General features: G+C 53.2%; 5 protein-coding genes across 5 annotated transcripts; 3 read left to right on the forward strand and 2 right to left on the reverse strand.

Moving 5' to 3' along the window:
- Positions 1–640: 640 nt before the first annotated feature.
- BDP55DRAFT_86493 (14-3-3 domain-containing protein) lies at positions 641–2,340 on the forward strand. The gene is made up of 5 exons (XM_060581279.1): positions 641–885; positions 1,155–1,162; positions 1,273–1,626; positions 1,713–1,800; positions 1,863–2,340. The coding sequence occupies exons 1-5, from the start codon at positions 874–876 to the stop codon at positions 2,235–2,237; spliced, it is 837 nt and encodes a 278-aa protein (XP_060431482.1). The 5' UTR covers positions 641–873; the 3' UTR covers positions 2,238–2,340.
- A 916-nt stretch (positions 2,341–3,256) lies between these two features.
- BDP55DRAFT_727188 (uncharacterized protein) lies at positions 3,257–3,964 on the reverse strand (the record flags this gene model as incomplete). Its single annotated transcript, XM_060579263.1, has 1 exon — positions 3,257–3,964. One exon carries the CDS (start codon positions 3,962–3,964, stop codon positions 3,257–3,259), a length of 708 nt encoding a protein of 235 aa, XP_060431483.1.
- A 3,434-nt stretch (positions 3,965–7,398) lies between these two features.
- Positions 7,399–11,577, reverse strand: BDP55DRAFT_727189 (phosphoinositide 5-phosphatase; the record flags this gene model as incomplete). The annotated part of the gene is made up of 6 exons (XM_060579264.1): positions 7,399–8,641; positions 8,694–8,803; positions 8,859–8,968; positions 9,030–9,565; positions 9,612–10,904; positions 10,952–11,577. 6 exons carry the CDS (start codon positions 11,575–11,577, stop codon positions 7,399–7,401), a joined length of 3,918 nt encoding a protein of 1,305 aa, XP_060431484.1.
- Positions 11,578–12,577: 1,000 nt separating this feature from the next.
- BDP55DRAFT_86739 (uncharacterized protein) lies at positions 12,578–14,317 on the forward strand. The gene is made up of 2 exons (XM_060581280.1): positions 12,578–12,882; positions 12,943–14,317. Exons 1-2 carry the CDS (start codon positions 12,691–12,693, stop codon positions 14,104–14,106), a joined length of 1,356 nt encoding a protein of 451 aa, XP_060431485.1. The 5' UTR covers positions 12,578–12,690; the 3' UTR covers positions 14,107–14,317.
- A 905-nt stretch (positions 14,318–15,222) lies between these two features.
- Positions 15,223–18,312, forward strand: BDP55DRAFT_659479 (pre-mRNA-processing factor 39). The gene is made up of 5 exons (XM_060574549.1): positions 15,223–15,658; positions 15,742–15,957; positions 16,042–16,145; positions 16,549–17,754; positions 17,814–18,312. The coding sequence occupies exons 1-5, from the start codon at positions 15,587–15,589 to the stop codon at positions 17,986–17,988; spliced, it is 1,773 nt and encodes a 590-aa protein (XP_060431486.1). The 5' UTR covers positions 15,223–15,586; the 3' UTR covers positions 17,989–18,312.
- The last annotated feature ends 609 nt before the right edge of the window (positions 18,313–18,921 follow it).

Raw genomic sequence — 18,921 nt, forward strand, 5'->3', positions numbered from 1 at the left:
AGTCCCCGAGCCCCGAGAGCCTGACCACGTCCATAGGTAATATCCAATTCACTCGATCCGTCCATTCCAATCCAATTCCAGGGTTCCTCTCTCCCAGCACAGGCCAGCGCAGAAGGGGGCAAGCCGCAAGCAAGCGAGGGGAGGGGAGAAAAGGGAACATAGTGGGGTCGAAGCGGCAGGTGCAGCCAGCAGGCACAGGGCAGGCAAGCTCAGTCAACGAGTTATAGTACAGAGAACGGCGCGGCAATGAGGTACCTACACCGTACCGAGAGCAAAGTGGATGAAGATTGAAACTGCCTACCTCATTCATAGGTAGGAGTTAGATTTTCTGGTGCCATGGATCCCAGAAAACTCATATACCTTGTCTTGCCGAAAGGAAGTAACGTGAGCTGACCAGCCTCTACCTAGGTGCAAGTAGGTAGCAGAAATCTAAGCAGCAAAAGAGCGACCCCAACGTGCGCAGATGGGAAAATCAACAGGTGGAGGGGGTGAATGTGCGGCACCTACCTAAGGCTACCATAGCTGAGGTAAGTAAGGTAGGTAGGTACCTTGGGGTGAAAGACTAGGAGGGAAAGAGCGACCTTGGGACTTGGGACTTGGACCAACCCAATTAAATCTTCACTGGACTGGCCTCGCAACTTCCCTTTGAGATTCCCCCCCTCTCCCAAAATAATTCGTCACACGTAAACACTCCCTCCGCCTTCCCTCCTTCTTCCACCGCACACCTTTTTCTACTCTTCAACAACAAAACAAAGCCGCGTCAACTTTCTCACCACTTCGTTGCGCGCCTTTCGCAGTATCCATTTCCGCCTTCTTTAATCTTCTTCCAAATCACATCAACCTACCCTCATCACCTCAATCCACGAGTTCAACATGTCTGGCGATGTAAGTACCTTTTCCCCCACGCTGCCCAACACAACCTCACCCCAAAACCCCTCCGGAACCCCTCGATCGCTCTGCCTGCCTGTGTCACGGCAACGAAGATGCCCATGATGCGATCCTCGATCCACCGCTCTGATTTCCACTGTCGATGCTATTTTTGCTTCGCTTGGCTTCTCCAAACCCGATGGCCTTCTTCCTCCCCTCTCAAATCACTCATGCCTCCTATCATCCGCCACGGGAACAAAGTATGCTGACTTGTGCCCCTCTTCTAGCGTGAAAGGTTTGTGCCGAGCCCTCCTCGTCGATGGACTACGTCTCATCAACCACACCTTCTGGCCTCGAGGTCTTTCGCGAACTTTTTTTCCCCCCTAACTGACCCTTTCCTTCCAGCAAGACCTTCCTCGCTCGCCTTTGCGAGCAGGCCGAGCGCTACGATGAAATGGTTGGCTACATGAAGGAGGTCGCCAAGCTGGGCGGTGAGCTGAGCGTCGATGAGCGCAACCTCCTCAGCGTTGCCTACAAGAACGTCGTCGGTACCCGCCGTGCCTCCTGGCGCATCATCTCCTCCATTGAGCAGAAGGAGGAGAGCAAGGGCACCGACAAGCACGTCGGCACCATCCGCGAGTACCGCACCAAGATCGAGCTCGAGCTTGAGCAGGTCTGCCAGGATGTCCTCGATGTCCTCGACGACAGCCTTATCCCCAACGCCCAGACCGGCGAGTCCAAGGTCTTCTACCACAAGATGTACGTTATCCGACGACGCCGCCGCTGCCGGCAGTCTTATTCAATGGCCCAGTTTCCGAGACTAACCGTGCCGTTCCGTGATACAGGAAGGGTGACTACCACCGCTACCTCGCTGAGTTCGCCTCTGGCGACAAGCGCAAGGGTGCCGCTACCGCTGCCCACGATGCTTACAAGGTGAGCCTGACCCTGGCTGATTGAGAGAATATTGAATCTAACAATACGATCCTCTTGTTTAGAGCGCCACCGATGTCGCTCAGACCGAGCTGACCCCCACTCACCCCATCCGCCTTGGCCTGGCCCTCAACTTCTCCGTCTTCTACTACGAGATCCTGAACTCGCCCGACCGTGCTTGCCACCTCGCCAAGCAGGCCTTCGACGATGCTATCGCTGAGCTCGACTCTCTCTCCGAGGAGTCTTACCGCGACAGCACTCTCATCATGCAGCTCCTGCGTGACAACCTCACTCTCTGGACCTCTTCCGACAGCGGCGATGCTGAGGGTGCTGCCGCCGGCACCACCGAGGCTGCTGAGGAGAAGAAGGAGGAGCCCAAGGCCGAGGAGCCCAAGGCCGAGGAGCCCAAGGCCGCCGAGGAGACCCCCGCTGCCTCCTAAATTCTTGTCTTACCCTGATACCACTCCATCTCGGCTCGCGACGAGGCTGAGATGGCTTGTCTGCTCGGCCGTCGGTATGCGCTATATGCGGACCTTCTGGCGGCCTCAGTCTAGCCGCCTAATCGGTGGCTAATATCTGTGACTCCCTCGGAGTCTCGCAGCAAAAGGGGAGGGTTTTTGAGGATTGGACGCGGAGAGAGGAACAATGCGTGGCATGATTTCTATTGGTGTCTTGGATGTCCAACCAGGGTCTGGAACAGCTTCGTTTCTGTTCAGGGATTCTACTTGGCAACTAACTACTGATTCCCCCTCTGTATCCGCCTACGCTCAGAATCTCTCCTTTTGTTCTCCTCGATTCCCGCCTTTACCTCTGTGCTGGATGGTTTTACGGCTGTCTCGTGTTCTCTTTTCGGTTTTCCTCATAGTGGTCCTTCAGTTGTCGCGCGTCTTCTCACGGAGAGAAAGTCCTTTTGCCCCCCTCAAATGCCCCCTGTCTATTCAGTCTACAAGACCAAAAAGAAAATAACAAATGTTCATCAATAATTGCGCCCGTCAACATGCTGTGAAATGACAATGGGGTCTTGAAGTCTCGGGTAAAGAACGGATCAAAGATGGCCTGTTCAACAAGTGACGCAACTAAGGATGTCATGACTGGCAGCAGGACGGCTGTGCAATGTGCGATGTGACGATGCTGCCATACATATGTATATACATCCCCGACAGGCGTTCGGTATCAATAAGGCGAGGGAAGCCGTCAGATCGGTTATAGAAGAATGAACAAATTGGTATTTCCTAGTATTTCCTGAACATGCCAGAATACAACCATGTATGTGGAGAGCACATTTCAAAAACGCCAACCAGCCCAGCCAGACATCCCCAGAACTCCTCCGTGTTTCCAAGAAACCAAAACAAAAATTCTGATATGCGCCTCATGGTATTCGCAACATCCAGACATTCCACCCACTCATCTTTGCCGGTTCAACAGCTCCTCTCGTACTCCATCGTGCACAAGTATGCTTCTAACGGGCCACGTTCGTCCTCGCGAGCAGCCTCTCAGCCCTCCTGAGCCTCGCTTGCTTCTCGGCGATCAGCTTCGGCACGTGGCCCCGGCCCTCAGAGTCCGCCTCGTCGACGGCGCAGTCAATCTCTTCGGCCTCTGGTCCATCTCCTGCCGCCATCGCTGCCTCTGCCTCGGCGACTAGCGCTGCATTCGTGGCCGTGGGCCAGCCTGCTAGGGTTGCGCGTCGATACATCTTGGTTGCGTCCTCAACGCCGCGGGGTGGCATAGGCCCGCTTGCCCTGCTCCCGCTGAGCTTGCGAACAAAGTTACGCATGCCGCGGAATATTGCGTTGTTGGCTGTCTTTACGCGGAAGATGCCCGGGGCGATGTGGCTACCGGGGAGGACCCCGCCGGGTTGCGTCTGGTCGAGGTAGGCGGACGAGGGCTCCAGACCCATAGCGGACGGGGCGCCGAGGCGGGAGCATGTCGGGCAGTAAGTTCCTTGCCCGGGCAAGATGTCGCTACGAGGAAAGGTAAAGGCGTCACCTGCTCCCGGGGAGGATGCGGATGATGATGCTGAAGAAGAGGCCGCGGACAGGGAGATATTTGTTGAGGAGGCGGATGCGGCTGGGGAGGAGGGCGGGCATGTGCATAGGGATGCTGAGGCCGCTACCTCTTCGCGCCAAACCTGGATGCGCTGTTGCTTTGAGAGGGTTGGGTTGGACATGTTGGATACCTTTTCCCTTCTTCTTTTTCTCTTGGGTCTTAGTCCGGGTCTTTGATATGTTGATATTTGCCGTAGTTGAAGAGTGTGCTTCGATTTATGAGTATGCAGCGGATGTTGGTGGCCGTTTCCTCCTATGAAGTATTGGGTGTCCGAGCATCCAGTGGCCGTTCGCAGTCTGTTCGTAACGGGGGTTGAGGGTCTCGGTTGCTAAACCTGGAATGAGGATGATGCTCCAAGCCAAGACCGAAAGCAGAAGTATGTCGGAGGCGTGAGGGTCTTCGAGAAGGTCTGCGCTTTACGTGACAGAAACCCAAAACATGCGGAGGAGAGAAAAATTAGGTGTTGAGCGTTGAGAACGGGTATTGCCAAGGTCCGTCCGTTTCGATGATATCGGCCAGAGGTAAAGCAGAGAGGAGAAAATGTAAGATGGGAGGAGAAGAGAGGAGGCTGAAGGAAACAGAGGATATTAGAGCAAAAAAAATGGTGGCCGTCTAATAATGCGTAGGTAACACGAGACCTGTTCGGGTGTTATGCAAGGCTGTCTCTACTTGGTAAATGGTCTCGAACGTCCCGTTCATGTGCTCTTCCGTCGTGTGTGCAAGGTATACTCCGAATGTGATTAAGTCGGCGCCAACCCCGGATTCGAAGATAAGATGAGTAGTATATGCGTGTGTCGCATGTGCGTGTGCGCGGGTGCTGGTGTCTGTTTTGTGAGGCAAGTAGGTGTGGCCGTTGACCAGATGACTTGAATCAGGTCAGGGATTGTCGAGATGGGTACAAAGATAGGGAGGTAGACTCGAATTTTTTTCCCTGTCTCGCTTCTCTAGCTTTTTCAGAACAGCGGCAAACGAGGACAAGAGTGCAGGACGATGGATGAACGAGTCAAGCCTCTTCTTGTCACCCGGCCTTCTCTTTTGGGTGGTCCGCAGATCTTAGCGGTAGAGTGAACGCCTCCGGGCGTATGAAACAAAAACAAAAAAGAGTATTTAAATTGAGAGGTGGTATGTTGAGCGGAGCTTCAAGACAGGTTAGGGATGAGAATAAGAAATGAAATCCCAGTAGCAGCGGCGGTGATGAAAGGACGTTCGGAAGAAGAAAAGATATCAACCGGGACAGCTAGGAGATGTTGTCGACGGCGGTGGGCTTGTGATTATGTTTAGGTAAGTGTGTTTTGGTAATAGAGCCTTGGTATCAAGCTGAGGAGCGTAGGTTGCGTGATAGGAGATCTCGGGAAGCGATATCCGTATGGTCCAGGCCATGCGTCTTAGTAGGTAAGGGGCTTTGCTGCAAAGCGTCTCTTGGACAGGAAATAAAACAAACCACCCCTTGAGGAGGAGTAGCGGCAGCGGGCAACTAGGAGGACGAACGACAAACGAGTAGGAAACGAAGCTGGTGGGGTTCGTTCGTTCGAGGTCGTTCGTCGCGACAAGCGTCCGTCCGTTCGTCTGGCGTTCGGCCCTTGCAAACTAAAAAAGGTCTGGTGGAAGAAGAGAGGGGGGCAGGCAGGGTAAGTTCCGGCAGGTGACTTTGGTATTAGACGCACATACGAACAGGCGAAGCTACGGTAAGGTAGGGGTTAAGGTAGCACCGATACACTCTGCAGGACAGTTGGGAAAAGCTTGGATGTGTCTGGGAAGAAGGGGTGTGTAGACTGCAGCATGCTATGCCGGCGGATGGACGATGAGGGTGGGAAGCGATTTAGGTTGTGAAGAAAGAAAGGAAGAAAGAAACGAACGAACGAAGAAAAAGGAGTGTTAGAAAGATGGGACGGGATGGAGACGAGCCGGACGATGAAGCAGACCGGCTCGTACGCCGCTAGGGAAACCAAAGAGAAAAACAAGACTTGCGCAGTAACTGGTTAGAGGTCCCCTAGTGGAACAAAAGGGGACGGGGGAAAAGTGCAAGGCAAAGGCAAGAGTCGAGCGAGTCGAGCGTTTCGAAGGGAACCGGTTCTCTCTTGCTTTGCTACCTCTATCAAACTAGACATGCACGACAATGCCACCAACTGCCTCTACCTGCGTATGGAGGCGATTTGGGTGGGCTTCCCTTGGCGACGTTTGCCTGGTTCGGGCCTCGTCTGCCCCACGATCGGCAGGCCCAGTCCAGTATGACCACTGCCGAGTGCCGCACTAAGAGAGGAAGATGGTGTTCTCAGATGGCCCAGGGAAGACTGGCAGTGACAGGGTCGATCGCAGTAGGTCCCTTGTTCTTGTTCTTGTTTATGTTTTTATGCTTGTCAAATCTCTCTGATCGTCTATTACGCTATTGGAGCCTTGGAGAGGAGGGTTTCCCGCGTGGGCTATTTGAGTGAGTAACCTACGTAACCCCCGGAAGCGGTTCATGGCGGACAACCGAAATAATGAAGGCGGCGCGGCGCGTGCGGTGACACTTCGTCTTCGTGGTACAATACCGTGGGTGATCTCTCTCGGTTTCTCCCTCCTCCGTCCCCCTCCTCTTCCTCCAGATCACACAAGTCAAGGGGAAGAGATGGAGAGACAGAGAGCTCGAACATCCCCCCTCTCCAGTCTCTTGTCTTGACCAGCAACCCCCCTGTTCGCTGCTCGCTGTGGCGCTGGGGAGGCGTGACTTGGACTTGGACTAGGGGGGTGCGTTCGTGCTTGGACGGTTCCGCTGTCAGATGTCAATGAACTCCTGAAGCGCACGCACAGAAAGGCGGAGGAGGCTTCGACTTCATCCTTCTGGACCTTGAGAAAGCGGTGTAGTGTCTCAGTTATTACGGACATTGGTACTATGAGGACTGGATCTCCGTAGGGATGTACAGTAGGTAGGCAAACAGTAGACAACTTGCAGCGGGGTGGGAAAGACCATGCATCGGACAGAAATGGGCGTTACAAAATTGAGGGTATCAGCTCTAACCCTTTGCCCCCTGCCAGAGCTGAGCTCCAGGGTCCATCCATCCAGATTCGGTGAGGCCGCTTTACGATCAAGGTGAAAGAACGACCTGGCATTTGCTTGGAATGACGTTGTGATGTGGGTGGCTGTGGTACAGAAGCCGATTGGCGTTCGGGCGTCGTCACCCACTCCCCGGCTCACCCACATCGGCTGGCTTGCTTCTAGATTTACCTACAGCCAGCCTCCCAGGCGGGGGCATGGACGGTCAACTCAGTCTCAAAGGTATTGTAGCCTCTTCGCTTCATGATGAACAATGCTGAGCGAAACGGTGGAGAGCACCAGTGGGTTCGTGGAACACGGCAATTGCATTTTAAAGCCTTCTTGTACGACAGTTGCTTTTTGTATGCTTCACTCCGTCTAATCATCCGCTCAGCGCCATAGCAACATGAGCCCGCCCGAATCAGCCAAATGCTATTACCTATACACATCAATCATCAAAGGCAGTCTCGCCGTTTTTGCTTCTAGCAATGCACACTAGCTTGTCCATCCTTTTGTCATGAAAGACTTGTCAGCCGATCGCATTAACTCTGAGAGCTGGGGACCAACGTCTCCCAGCTTCCCATGTCGCTGGGTCCATCATCGCCCAGTGAGTCTAGCAAGTCTACCGGCGCCTTCTTCTTTGCCGGGATCTTTGGTTTTGGTCGTTCCTCCCCAGCCCTCATCCCCGGTAGAGCGACGGCTCCAGCCATCGGGGTGTGCCTCCCGGACTCAATAGTCATAGTCTCCGCTCGCTTGGGGGGCTTAGCCGGCGTGCCTACTGGCTTGCGCAGAGTACCTTCCCTACTCGCACCAAGATTCGTGAAGCCTGTCGAGGCTCGGACCGGTAGCGGTGGTTTTTCTTCCGGCTCGTCTCTATACTGACCTGTCCCGTTGCTACTCAGAGCTGGAGATGCCGTAGCGGGCACCGTAGCCAGGTGTGCCGGCTTCTTCGCCACGGGTGGTGCCGGTTTGGATTTGGATTGTGACGACATCTGTGAAAGCTGGGAAATGGCAGATGACGGTCGTGGAGGGGGAGGCGTCGTCGTCGTATTTCGCGATTTATTGGAAGGTATCAAAGGTGGATGCTGGATTGCCGCGCTTGCTCCCGTCTGTCTTCTAGGCGGCGGTGGCGGCGGCGGCGTCTCTCCGCGTTGCGACTTTTCATCTTTGATATTGAGGCCGTTGAACTTCCCTGGTAGAGCTGATGGATCAAAAGGTGGCGGCAACTTCCTCGTTATCCGGTTCGTTGCCGACGACGAGAGATCATTGGGAGCAGAAACATGCTCGTACGGCGAGGTTGAGACGCTAGAAAAGGACGATAGTCTTGATCTGGGTACGTTTACCCAGTCCGGCTCTCCGGTTGGCGTGAAGGGATTCGGCGCCCTATTGGGATTTAGTATTGCGGCGTGGCCCTCGGGAGCCGTCGGTTGCTTGATGTCAGCTCGAGCCTGCTGCTTGTTCTCCAGCCACCATTTCTGGCGGTCAGAGCTGGCAGGAGGTAGCCCAGGCTCGATGGCTTCATATCCAATCAGATCCTCATCGTCGGTTTCCTCTGAATCCAGGTTCGCTGTCGTGTCTCCAACTTCGGCCTTTCGCCGTTGATATAGCTCTTTACTGATTTGATCTCGGAAAGCTTCATCGACAATGCTGGCGTTGCACTGGAATAGAGCATACACTGGTCGATGGTCCGAAAATTTGAGAGGAGCTGAGTTGTACGCCAATTGACGTAAGTTCCCACCCTTGCGCAGGATACGGTCGGTCCAGGCTGGGATACGGGCTTTCTCACTGTGGGACATTAGCCTCTGCGTTACCAAACATATCGACCTCTTGAACATACGAAGTATCATAATTGTCCGTGCCAAGATCGAATTTATATGTAGGCAAGAAATTGATACGGGCCTCTGAGTAAAAGGGAAACGCAAGTCCTGCGATCATTTGGAGGTTTAACTACGAAGCAGTCAGCATGTTGGTAGGAAACACCGGAGTAATGTTCTCTGCTCACCTGATCGTTCTCGTAAAGTGTCGCCAGATCACCCTTCTTGATTAGGCTACGGGCAGCCTCAGAGCTGAGACCAATTCTGTAGTTAAAGTCTCCCAGCCAAACAACAGCATCTGCTTCGAGATCAATTTCAAGCTCACGGGTGCTACAAGGCTCCGGGATAAGTATGCTTACCGTGATCATCAATACCACGGTTCCGTTGGAAGCGCAACCCGTGATGAATTGTCGCGTAGTCTCTGTTTCTCTCGTCATAATTCGAAAACCCGGCAGCCAAATGGGCTGTCACGAAGCAGATATGGGTATTTGCGTAGTCGAATCGTATAGCAACCGCGCCTTTGTTGCCGGCCATCCCCGAAAGCCCTGTCTTCTTGACGCTTCCCTCAACGTTCTTAATGTTGGCCAATGCTGATGCCTTGACAAAGATGCACAACGCCGCTCCGACGAGTTGTCCACTCCGGAGCAACACATATCTTTCTCCATCAAGCGACTTGGCTCGTTTGTTGAGGCACCTTCTCACCGCAGCTTCCCAGAGTTGTTTTCTCGAAGGGTCGCTGTTCATGATTTGTTGTGGGCTCAACTCGACTATCTCTTGGAACCCAACAGCAACGATTTCGGGCTGCACGTTACCCAGTTCTTCCGGAGACAACCATGCATCAAGATCGCTATCAACGCCTTCAGTGCGACCGTTGAGATTGAAGGTGCCGACCAACCTACTGGGTTAGCGTGAGAGACCAAGGATACGGATACATAACTCACATGTTTATGTCCTGTGTGGATGAGAACTCAGCGCTTCTCTTCGTCAATTCACCAGAAACGTAGTCACTGATGGGGTCGAAAAGAAGGACAGGTAGTTGATTGACCAGCCGCCCAAGCAACCGGTCAATCGTCGTCTGCCTAGCCGAATCTGTGAAATTGTTGTGATAAAGACGCTGCACCGATTTGCGCATGTCCGCAACAGCTCCAGCCAGGGACATCTTCCCAGAGCGGGTGAAGGATGATTTGAGCGCACCAGTGCCCGCATAGATCTTCGATAGAGCGTCTCCGTTGTCTGCCCACAAAGTTGAGTGTCGCATCCAAAAATCCGATGTGGCATATTCGCCTCGATGACCCAGGAAAGCCTCTGTAGCCATTTGAGAAACGAGGGTCTGAATCAAATTTGTCCGATCCAAACAGTCGAGACAATTTGTTCGAAACACACCCTCTTGCTGGAGAACCACAACCATACGACTTAAGCTCTGGCCGTCATTGGTGTCGGCGCCTAAATCTTCATTCTGCTCCGCCAGGTAGTAGGCAAAGCCGTCTATCGAGTTCTCAATGTATCTGCGGATCTGACGTGCGGCCTCGTACCCTCCAGGACCTTTCGTCTCGGCATGAAAGTCGTAGTGAGTCTCTCGTAAAAGCGCGTGGTCTTGCGACTCGTGCTCCCCGACCTGGCTCAATGGACAATGTTCTACGCCGAGATGATACAGCTGACTGAGCTGCGCCTCGCCAGGTTTACCTTCACTCAAAAGATTGACCACGTGAACGGCGCCGTAAGCTTGCTCCAAATCCGCGAAGTGTTTGTTGAAGGCCGGCTGAGCTCCCTCGGGAGATCTGATAACGGTGATGTTTTGCTTGCCGGGAATGAGCTCCGCAGTCTGTTCCCAGAACAGAGGCACTGAACCTCTGACTTGAGCATACGAAAAGAGAGTCCCGCCGGGGCTCCAGTATATAGTTTCTGTCTCGACAAAGTTTGCCACGTTTCCGTCATCGTCAATGCCTCTGGAGTTGAATCGCGTTCCCGCTCTTCGACAAGAGAGTCTTGAAACAACGGTCAAGTACGATGGCAGCCCAGTCGATCGTGTCTTTAGAGGTGCGCTCGTTTGGGGGATGGCCATTGTCCGACAGAAACCACGGATAGCCGATGTAAGGAACCGTGACGAATCCAAAGCTTCGCGTTCCTGGGGCTGCAAACGAGATCTGAACTGGACCAATGGGCTGATCATGTACGAATTCCATAGGAAGGAATCATCAAAGTTATCAATGTCAAAAGTGTATGAGTTCACAGTCCTAGACGGTCAGCGACGGATTGGTGCCGGAAATGGATGCGACCTTACCTATCTTGCAATCTGTTTGTAAGATCGAAGTCGGTACTGAAGTAAAATGTGCCATTTCCCAAAAGCTTCCGAAGGTCCGTACAAGGATGTTCTACCTGAAGCTCCCGCCCTCTCAGGTTCTGGCCATACACCGAGTTGGCATCCGAAACCTCGGAATCCAGAGGATCAAGAGAGACAACATCGTCCCATTCGCTTCTGTTGAGGCAGAAAAATGCAACGCTCGCAATCCGTTCTACAGTCTCCCCCGGCCTAAGGGTAGCGACTCTTGTAGCATGTGTCACAACGGATAGGAACACGTCGCCCTCGACAGAGATCAGACCCAATGTTCCAAAGATGGGTCGTGGTGTCAACGGTCGATATTCGGCGAGCGTCTTTTTTGTGATCTGAGTAAATTCGACCATGCATTTCGACGCAGCAGGGTCGCCGTTGGGTCGTGAGCGGGTGGATGCGAGGGAAGTAAGGGAGCCGTTTGCGCCGGTGCTGGAGGAGCTGTAGCGAAATATGAGGGCGTGAGAGGCCGAGACAATTGCGATAGATCGATGAGGATAGTCGCGAATGTACAACTGGCTAGACTTTTCGGGTGCTGGCACTTGAGAAGGCCAAGTCCCAGAGCTGGAGTAATCCATGGTCGTTCGGAGGTGTTGCTGACAGATTCGGGAGAGCACAGGCGTCGCAGGGCATGCTTTGACGAGTTCGGTTGTTCATCGAAGGGTGCCGTCGTCGGCGGGCCAGTGAACTCAAGGTCGATGATTAAAACGTGTGGGAAGGAAAACGTCGGTGCGGTATGTCGTGGTTTTGTTGAAGCAAAGTAGAGGCTTAGAATGGCTCGAAGGCCTCCAAAGGTTTATGGCGTTTAGCAAAATGTCGCGGCTGACAGTAGCGGGATTTGGGTCGTCAACACGGAGCCCGACAATGACGTCCGTCCCGCCGGAGGTAACCAGGGGCATAGGACCGCTGTATGTTTAGCGCCTACCTTAAGCTCCGACTGGCCAGGCAAGTGGGCAGCTCGCTTCCTTCCAGGTGGTTTCAGCCTCACGGACCACCTTGCCTTTTAGCCATCAGGAAGCCTGGGTGACTGGGAGGAAGCAGCCGGCTTGCGCCTGTTGAACAGCAGGGATCTTGTCTTGTGCATACCTCAACTTTGAGTAGCCATCCATGGATCTCAGCGTACGCAGGTCAGACATAAATGGAACATTAGTATCAACTTCAAGAGATATCGCGAGAAGTTGGTTTTCGGCTGCGTAGAGATTCGATAGCCACCATGTAGTTACGGAGTACACTAGATTCAAAGACAGCCAAAGAATGCTATATTCAGATGCAGCTTGCAACGGCACAAGGTTCCATCAGAAGACAAAGCAGCAAACTAAACTAATCATGCGACGAACCCCTTCCACTCCGTCTGCAAGTGTCGGAGAATGCTTTCGAAATATCTTTCCCTGGATTTGTGGTCATGAGATGGGAATTCACGCTGGCAATGGCTTAAGCAATGCAGCTCAAGTCGGAAAAATGTGAGACTGAACGAGAGCTCTATGATTAATATGGGTCCGCTCCGTGACCGTTGCTGCTAACATTCTAAAGTGAAGACGGGTATCCGTACCTGCCTGGGAGTACCTTACTTTGGGTACCTACTATGATTTCCGCCTTCCCGTCGATTAAGACCCTGTTTCCCAAACATCTATCGTTGCCTGCGACTTCAATTTTTCCCCTCTTTCTCTTCCGATACCCACCGGAACGTGACAATGGCGATGTTCACCTCACACCCCCCAGAAATCATTGCTCGGGTGTTGGGTAGCTGTGTTAGCTTCGACGACGCATTTGCTCTTGCCAGATCCTGTCAGTATACTTACGCGATATGGTTGGACCACGGCGCAAGCTTCATTGATATCATCGGCACGCGAACAATGCCCGCGTACAAGTATGCTGTCATTGCCGTAAGTCTCTGCTTTCCCAAACATTGACAGGCCTCGTCGTCACTCACTTCAGCCGCGTAGGTGCGCGCCACAAATCTGGTCAAAGAAGCCTTCCACGCCGGCCAGCTGCCACCTGACATGACACATGATGATATTGAAGAGCTGCAACCTTCTTATCAAAAGTGCCGTTCGTCCGAGTTGGGAGACTTACTTGCGTTCCGACATTTGGCTGCGTGTCTGGAGTACGCCTACTTTCACATCGAGGAAGACGGGTATTCTTGTCTACTATGCCCTGAGATCAGGGACATCACCTGGTGTACCAAAGACGAGTCCGTATTTCATCAACGTTTTCTCGATTTCCGAGAAAAATTCCATCGAGTGCTGTACAAGAGCCTTCTCGCTGGCGCTTTCTTATGGAAGTCTCACAATGAGCCATTCATAAAAGCTGCTGGAAACGGGGATGCTAGGGAACGTTTTAGCAAGGAGCTCCAGTCATTGCAAGCTCGTCAAATTTGGCAACGTCGTTTAGGTCTTTCAGACGATAGCCAGGCATACATTGCGGATTTCCCGGTCTACGACGTTCACAAGATGACAACAGCGAGCCAAGAAAAGGTGTTCGGGCATCTGGCTCGTTACTTGGTAGAAGACATCGCCACTGTCTCAGACCCGGCTTGTGCCACTGAAGTACCATGGGAGGTGATGGCTTCCATCTATGCCCACGAGTATCAATCGCCCCAGCTCTACAACGCCAGTGGGAAGCCTCGCCATGGCTACGCGCCACTCAAGAACTCAAACGCTTCTGACCTGCCTCCCATGCGTAGAGTGACAGTTGTTCTCTTTGGGGAGTTCCAGCTGGAAGAGGTGTCTATGCCTATCAAAATCGAGGACATGCATTGTACGCGACTGGTAGCGACTCAATTACAGGCCTTACCGTCAGAGAGCGCTCAGGGTGGCACCGCTTTCGCTTGTCATGGTTTCGACATCGCGGCAACATTGCGAGATCGGTACAGGTTGCTCGGCGGCGAGGAGGAGTATGACAACTGGGCTCCACATCCTCCGCTCCAGCTGTACACCTTCATGCTCGAGAAGTATTATGGACTCGAGTTCAGACCATGCGCGTTTGACCAGACATATGAAGAGGCGGCTTATGCCACCTTCCTTTGGGAACCAGTCTTTGCTCACGACTACACCACAGGTATGGACCCGACATTTTTAGGGTTGCTGCATGCCCGCAGTAGGAATTGAGTGCTGCTGGAAGCCCTCACAGCGTTCGCGACTGGTTACGATGGTAAAGCCGGTATACTGTGGGATCTCTTCCATCCTAAACACAGCTCGACAGTCCACCACATGCTCTGGCGAGATGTGTACACTCAACCTGTCGGGCTTGTTATTGTAGTAAACACAAATTAAGCGGGTGATAGGCCGCAATAGGGGAACAAAGGCCGGGGACAACCCTTTTCGACGCTTCAGACTTGATCACGAGTAGGAACAAGGTGTCTGGATAAACACGGCATTCAGAACATGATGGTGGGGAGGTCGAGCGGAAAGGGGGAAAAGTTGTAAAGATGAGACGCGGAAAGGATGCCAGCCCTGGGGTTTGGGGAATGCCTTGCGGGCGCCAGAAAGAAGAATAATGTCAATGCTTTGAGGCAAAGCAGGCTTCAGATATGTATATTGAGATCACGCTGCCACCTTGGGTGGTCAGTCATTCTCTTCCTATCATGTATTGTATGGTAATCATCACGAGCCTTATTGTGAAGAAGAGAAGGAAAAAAGAGAGAGGAAAGGTTTTTCATGAATATCGGACGTCAAATAGGATCCACAAGCGACAGGTTGCTTACCTAAGTCAGCCCGCCAAAGATGGCCACCTAGGAAAAAAATAACGATTTGCGCCCTTTGGGGGGGGGGGGGGGCGACGGGACGACGGACGCGACCTGCTCCACATTGGAATGTCGGCTCCGTTCAGTCGGGCGGGTTCTAGATCAGATTTTGGAAGTGCCATGCCATGCACAGAGTGACAATTCCCATACGGATACAAGCAGAGGGGCAAGAAGCTGACATGGTTGGATGATGCAGCCTGAAATTGACGCGCGCAAAGCACACGCAGTCTGCAGATACACCAAGGTATCCGTATCATCCAGTGTATTTAGAACAGCCCATACAGAACAAGGCTTTGCTGCAAATAGAGATCGGGACGTGCCTGACTAAACTGCTGGAGTCTGGAGAGCTGATGGAAGCGGCTCCTTGAGGACTGCCGACCGCCTGATGTCTTCAAGCTGTTGGCCGATCTGATTCGCTTCCGCGCGTCACTGATAAAGCACAAAGAGCAAGGGTTCGCCTGTCAAGGTACATTACTTCTGGGTGCCATGGCGCCGAAAAGACAAGTCCCTTCCGTGTCCAAGGCAAGGTACCCTGCCTCAGCCCCATTTCCCCCAATTGCATGCAGAGATACCTGCCTACCTGCGGTCTGTCCGTATTTCGTACCTACCTTTAATGCCCGTTCATAAAATTTCCAGCCCCCCTTCCATCCGCGACCTCGAAGCTCGACCCGGTCACCCACGATTCTAACGGCCACCAAACAGCCTCGAGACCCGCGGTGCCCTCACTCCACCATCTACAATCCCTTCCTGCTTCCTGCTGCAGCCCTTCGCAGTTCTGCGCCTCGTCGACTTTTTCCTGGAAACTCAGTCGTTCCGCCGTTCGTTATCCGAAATCTTCGCCTGCTATGTCTGATTACGACCACTTTGGGAGCTCCGAGGAGGAGAGCGCCGAGATCAAGAAGCTCCAGGCCGATGTGGTACGTGAATTGCGACACCATCTTTGTCGCACCTGACATCAATGCCGAATTGACAGAATGCTAATCTGATTTCGCGCACACAGGATGTCGATCCCGATAACTTCGAGACCTGGGAGAAGCTGGTTCGCGCGTGCGAGGGTCTGGAGGGCGGCCTGAACCGCAACTCTAGCCCCCAGGCCCTTGCTACTCTTCGCGATGCCTACGATCGCTTCCTCCTCAAATTTCCTCTGCTCTTTGGCTACTGGAAGAAGTACGCCGACCTCGAGTTCAACATTGCTGGACCCGAGTCAGCAGAGATGGTGAGTCGTAGTTGTGTCGCATTGCGTCGCATCGCATTGCATCCCTTGGATCCCGGCCGCGGCTGACATTGCGCTTCTCTCTAGGTTTACGAGCGAGGATGCGCCAGCATCACCAATTCTGTCGACTTGTGGACCGACTACTGCTCCTTCAAAATGGAGACCACCCACGTCCCACACCTCGTCAGAGAGTAAGTAGTTGATGGTCGGCTTTCCTTCCCCCTTAACATCACCATCACCACAGCATGCCTCACCGGCCGCTCGGCGCATCGATCGAGCCATGCATGGAGTTCATCCACTTGCCTTTCAAGTATCCGTCGGTGAGAAATGCCAACAGCAGCCCCATTGTTGGGATGCCCTCTCACGCTAGTAGTTACCAGGCTCTGCTGATTTCCACTTGACGATGACTGATCCGTTGTCCGCTCCACGTCGCATTCACACCACCACCACATCGCTCTCATTGGAATCCCTTACTTTGGGCTTGGATTCGCTGGTTGATTTCACTTGATACCCCTTCCTGTATAGCACGCCTCCCATTCCCCAATTCACCCCCTGTCCCCTCGCCCTTGGCTGTGTACTGACCATCCGCCCCAGGCTCTTTGAACGCGGCGCAACCTGTGTCGGCCTCGACTTCCTCGCACACCCGTTCTGGGATAAGTACATTGAGTATGAAGAGCGACAGGAGGCCCAAGACAAAATCTTTGCCATCCTGTCTCGTGTCATCCACATTCCAATGCACCAATACGCTCGTTACTTTGAGCGATTCCGCCAGCTCTCCCACAGCCGCCCCGTTACCGAGCTTGTTCCAGCTGAGACGCTGCAGAGATTCCAGACCGAGGTAGAGGCAGAGAGTGCCCAGTATGCCGGTGTGCAGCGAACGGAGCTCGAGGTGGAACGCGACGTCCGCACCAAGATTGACGCCATGTACTATGAGTACTTCACACAGACGCAATCTGAGACCAACAAGCGATGGACCTACGAATCCGAGATGAAGCGCCCTTACTTCCATGTAACGGAGCTTGAGAGCTCGCAGCTCACCAACTGGCGCAAGTACCTTGACTTTGAAGAGTCAGAGGGGAACACCACCCGCATCGTCTTCCTCTATGAGCGGTGCTTGGTGACATGCGCTTTCTACGACGAATTTTGGTTCCGCTACGCTCGCTGGATGTCCGCGCAAGAGGGCAAGGAAGAAGAGGTTAGGATCATTTACCAAAGGGCTGCCACCATGTTCGTACCCATCAGCCGCCCTGGCATCAGGCTGCAATTTGCCTACTTTGAGGAAAGCTGCGGTCGTATCGACATAGCTCGCGATATTCATGCATCCATCCTCATGAAGTTGCCCGACTGCATTGAGGCCATCACCTCATGGGCTCACCTGCAGCGTCGCCAGAGCGGTCTGGACGCTGCTGTCGAGGTTTTCAAGGCGCAGATCGACTCGCCTCATGTGGATATCTTTACCAAGGCAGCTCTGGTCACCGAGTGGGCCTTGTTCTTGTGGAAGGTCAAGGGCTCAGTGGAAGAAGCACGCAACGTCTTCCTCAAGAACGTACAGTGGTACGCCGACAGCCGTGTCTTCTGGGACAAGTGGCTCGAGTTCGAGCTTCAGCAGGCGACAAGCACGGAGCTGGAGGATCAGCACGGCGACCGCATCAAGCAGATCTTCGACGAACTCCGGAGCAAGAGCCGTTTGTCAGCTTCGACAAAGAAGGAGTTGTATCAGATTTACCTGTCATACCTGCAGCAGCGGGGCGGCAAGGATGCGATGAAGCAGTTTCTTGCCATTGACCGGGAGATCTTTGGGTATGTGAAGCCTTCCAGTATACTTTTGTTTGGAGTCGCAAGCTAACGATGACTGATAGGCCAAGTTCGATCTCACTGCTGGCCAAGGACAAGGTTGGCGGAAAAGAGAACGGGGCTGCCGTGGCTGAGTTGGACGAGGTAACAAGATACCGAGCCGAAGCCAGGTATCTCAGATACTACGAGCTCCAAGGCGAGCCAGACCTCGAGGGCCAGGCCACAGCGCCATTTAACTAAGCGGACGTGGCACCACTCGTCGTGTTGTGTGTTTTAATGCTCCAGGAGTTCCCGGTCCCTTGGGTATTTTTACTCCTCGATTTTCTTGTACTATATGAGTCGATTTGACGACAGATGATGTGCGGATGGCCGGCCTCGGGGAAATTGTATTGTATCCAGTGTTATGAAGGCGGTCTACATAGAGACCGGCGACGGCCCTTTCGGATAGACCATGACTGTTGGGGTGGTGGGGTTTGCTGAAGGCGCCAACGGGGTCGATGTTGTAGCTCTTGAGCACCACGAAACGCATTATCACAGCAGAAATAATAGCTCTTCAAATGAACATTGTTAAGAAATTCAGGGTCTTTGGTCTTGTGACTTGATTTTGGCGCCGTTGACCGGCGACGGAGGGACCTCGGTATCCACGTAGGCTAACGATTCCGGGGGGCAGCACCGGTAGCACGGTAAGGTACCGGCATGGTCAATTTGCCGGCGTCCAGCTACGGTCAGCACCGATGGAAACCGATGGTCGCCGAAGGTCCAAAGGAAAGGTGGGGACAACGTCGCCGGCCTCAAGAGTTTCAATGGAAAGCACACCTCAGGCTCTACGGGAGTTGTCAAAAGTGTTAATTGAAACTGTTCACAGTGAATTCAAAAGACATTGTCAATGTATGATTTGGTAGTCTTGGAGCCCGTCCCATGCCGCCGGCATTGGGCAAACAAAACAAGTTGGAGGGCCAGAGAAGTCTCTATCTCTCTTTCCAAAGATAGTGGCATAGATGATGCCTAGTGCAAGTGAAGGAGGGTGATTACCAAGCACAGACAGGGATATACGAATTGAGTTGGCTTAGGAAGTTTTTGCCCGTTTTAGATAGTGTCATGATGAAGGGGCTAGCACAGTAAGAAGGGTTCAGATTTTCCGCCCTATCAGGGGCGGAGCTAGGCTAAGGTAAG

This window comes from Colletotrichum godetiae (assembly GCF_030913485.1).
Source record: "Colletotrichum godetiae strain CBS 193.32 chromosome Unknown BDP55scaffold_14, whole genome shotgun sequence".
NCBI classification, from domain to species: Eukaryota; Fungi; Ascomycota; class Sordariomycetes; order Glomerellales; family Glomerellaceae; genus Colletotrichum; species Colletotrichum godetiae.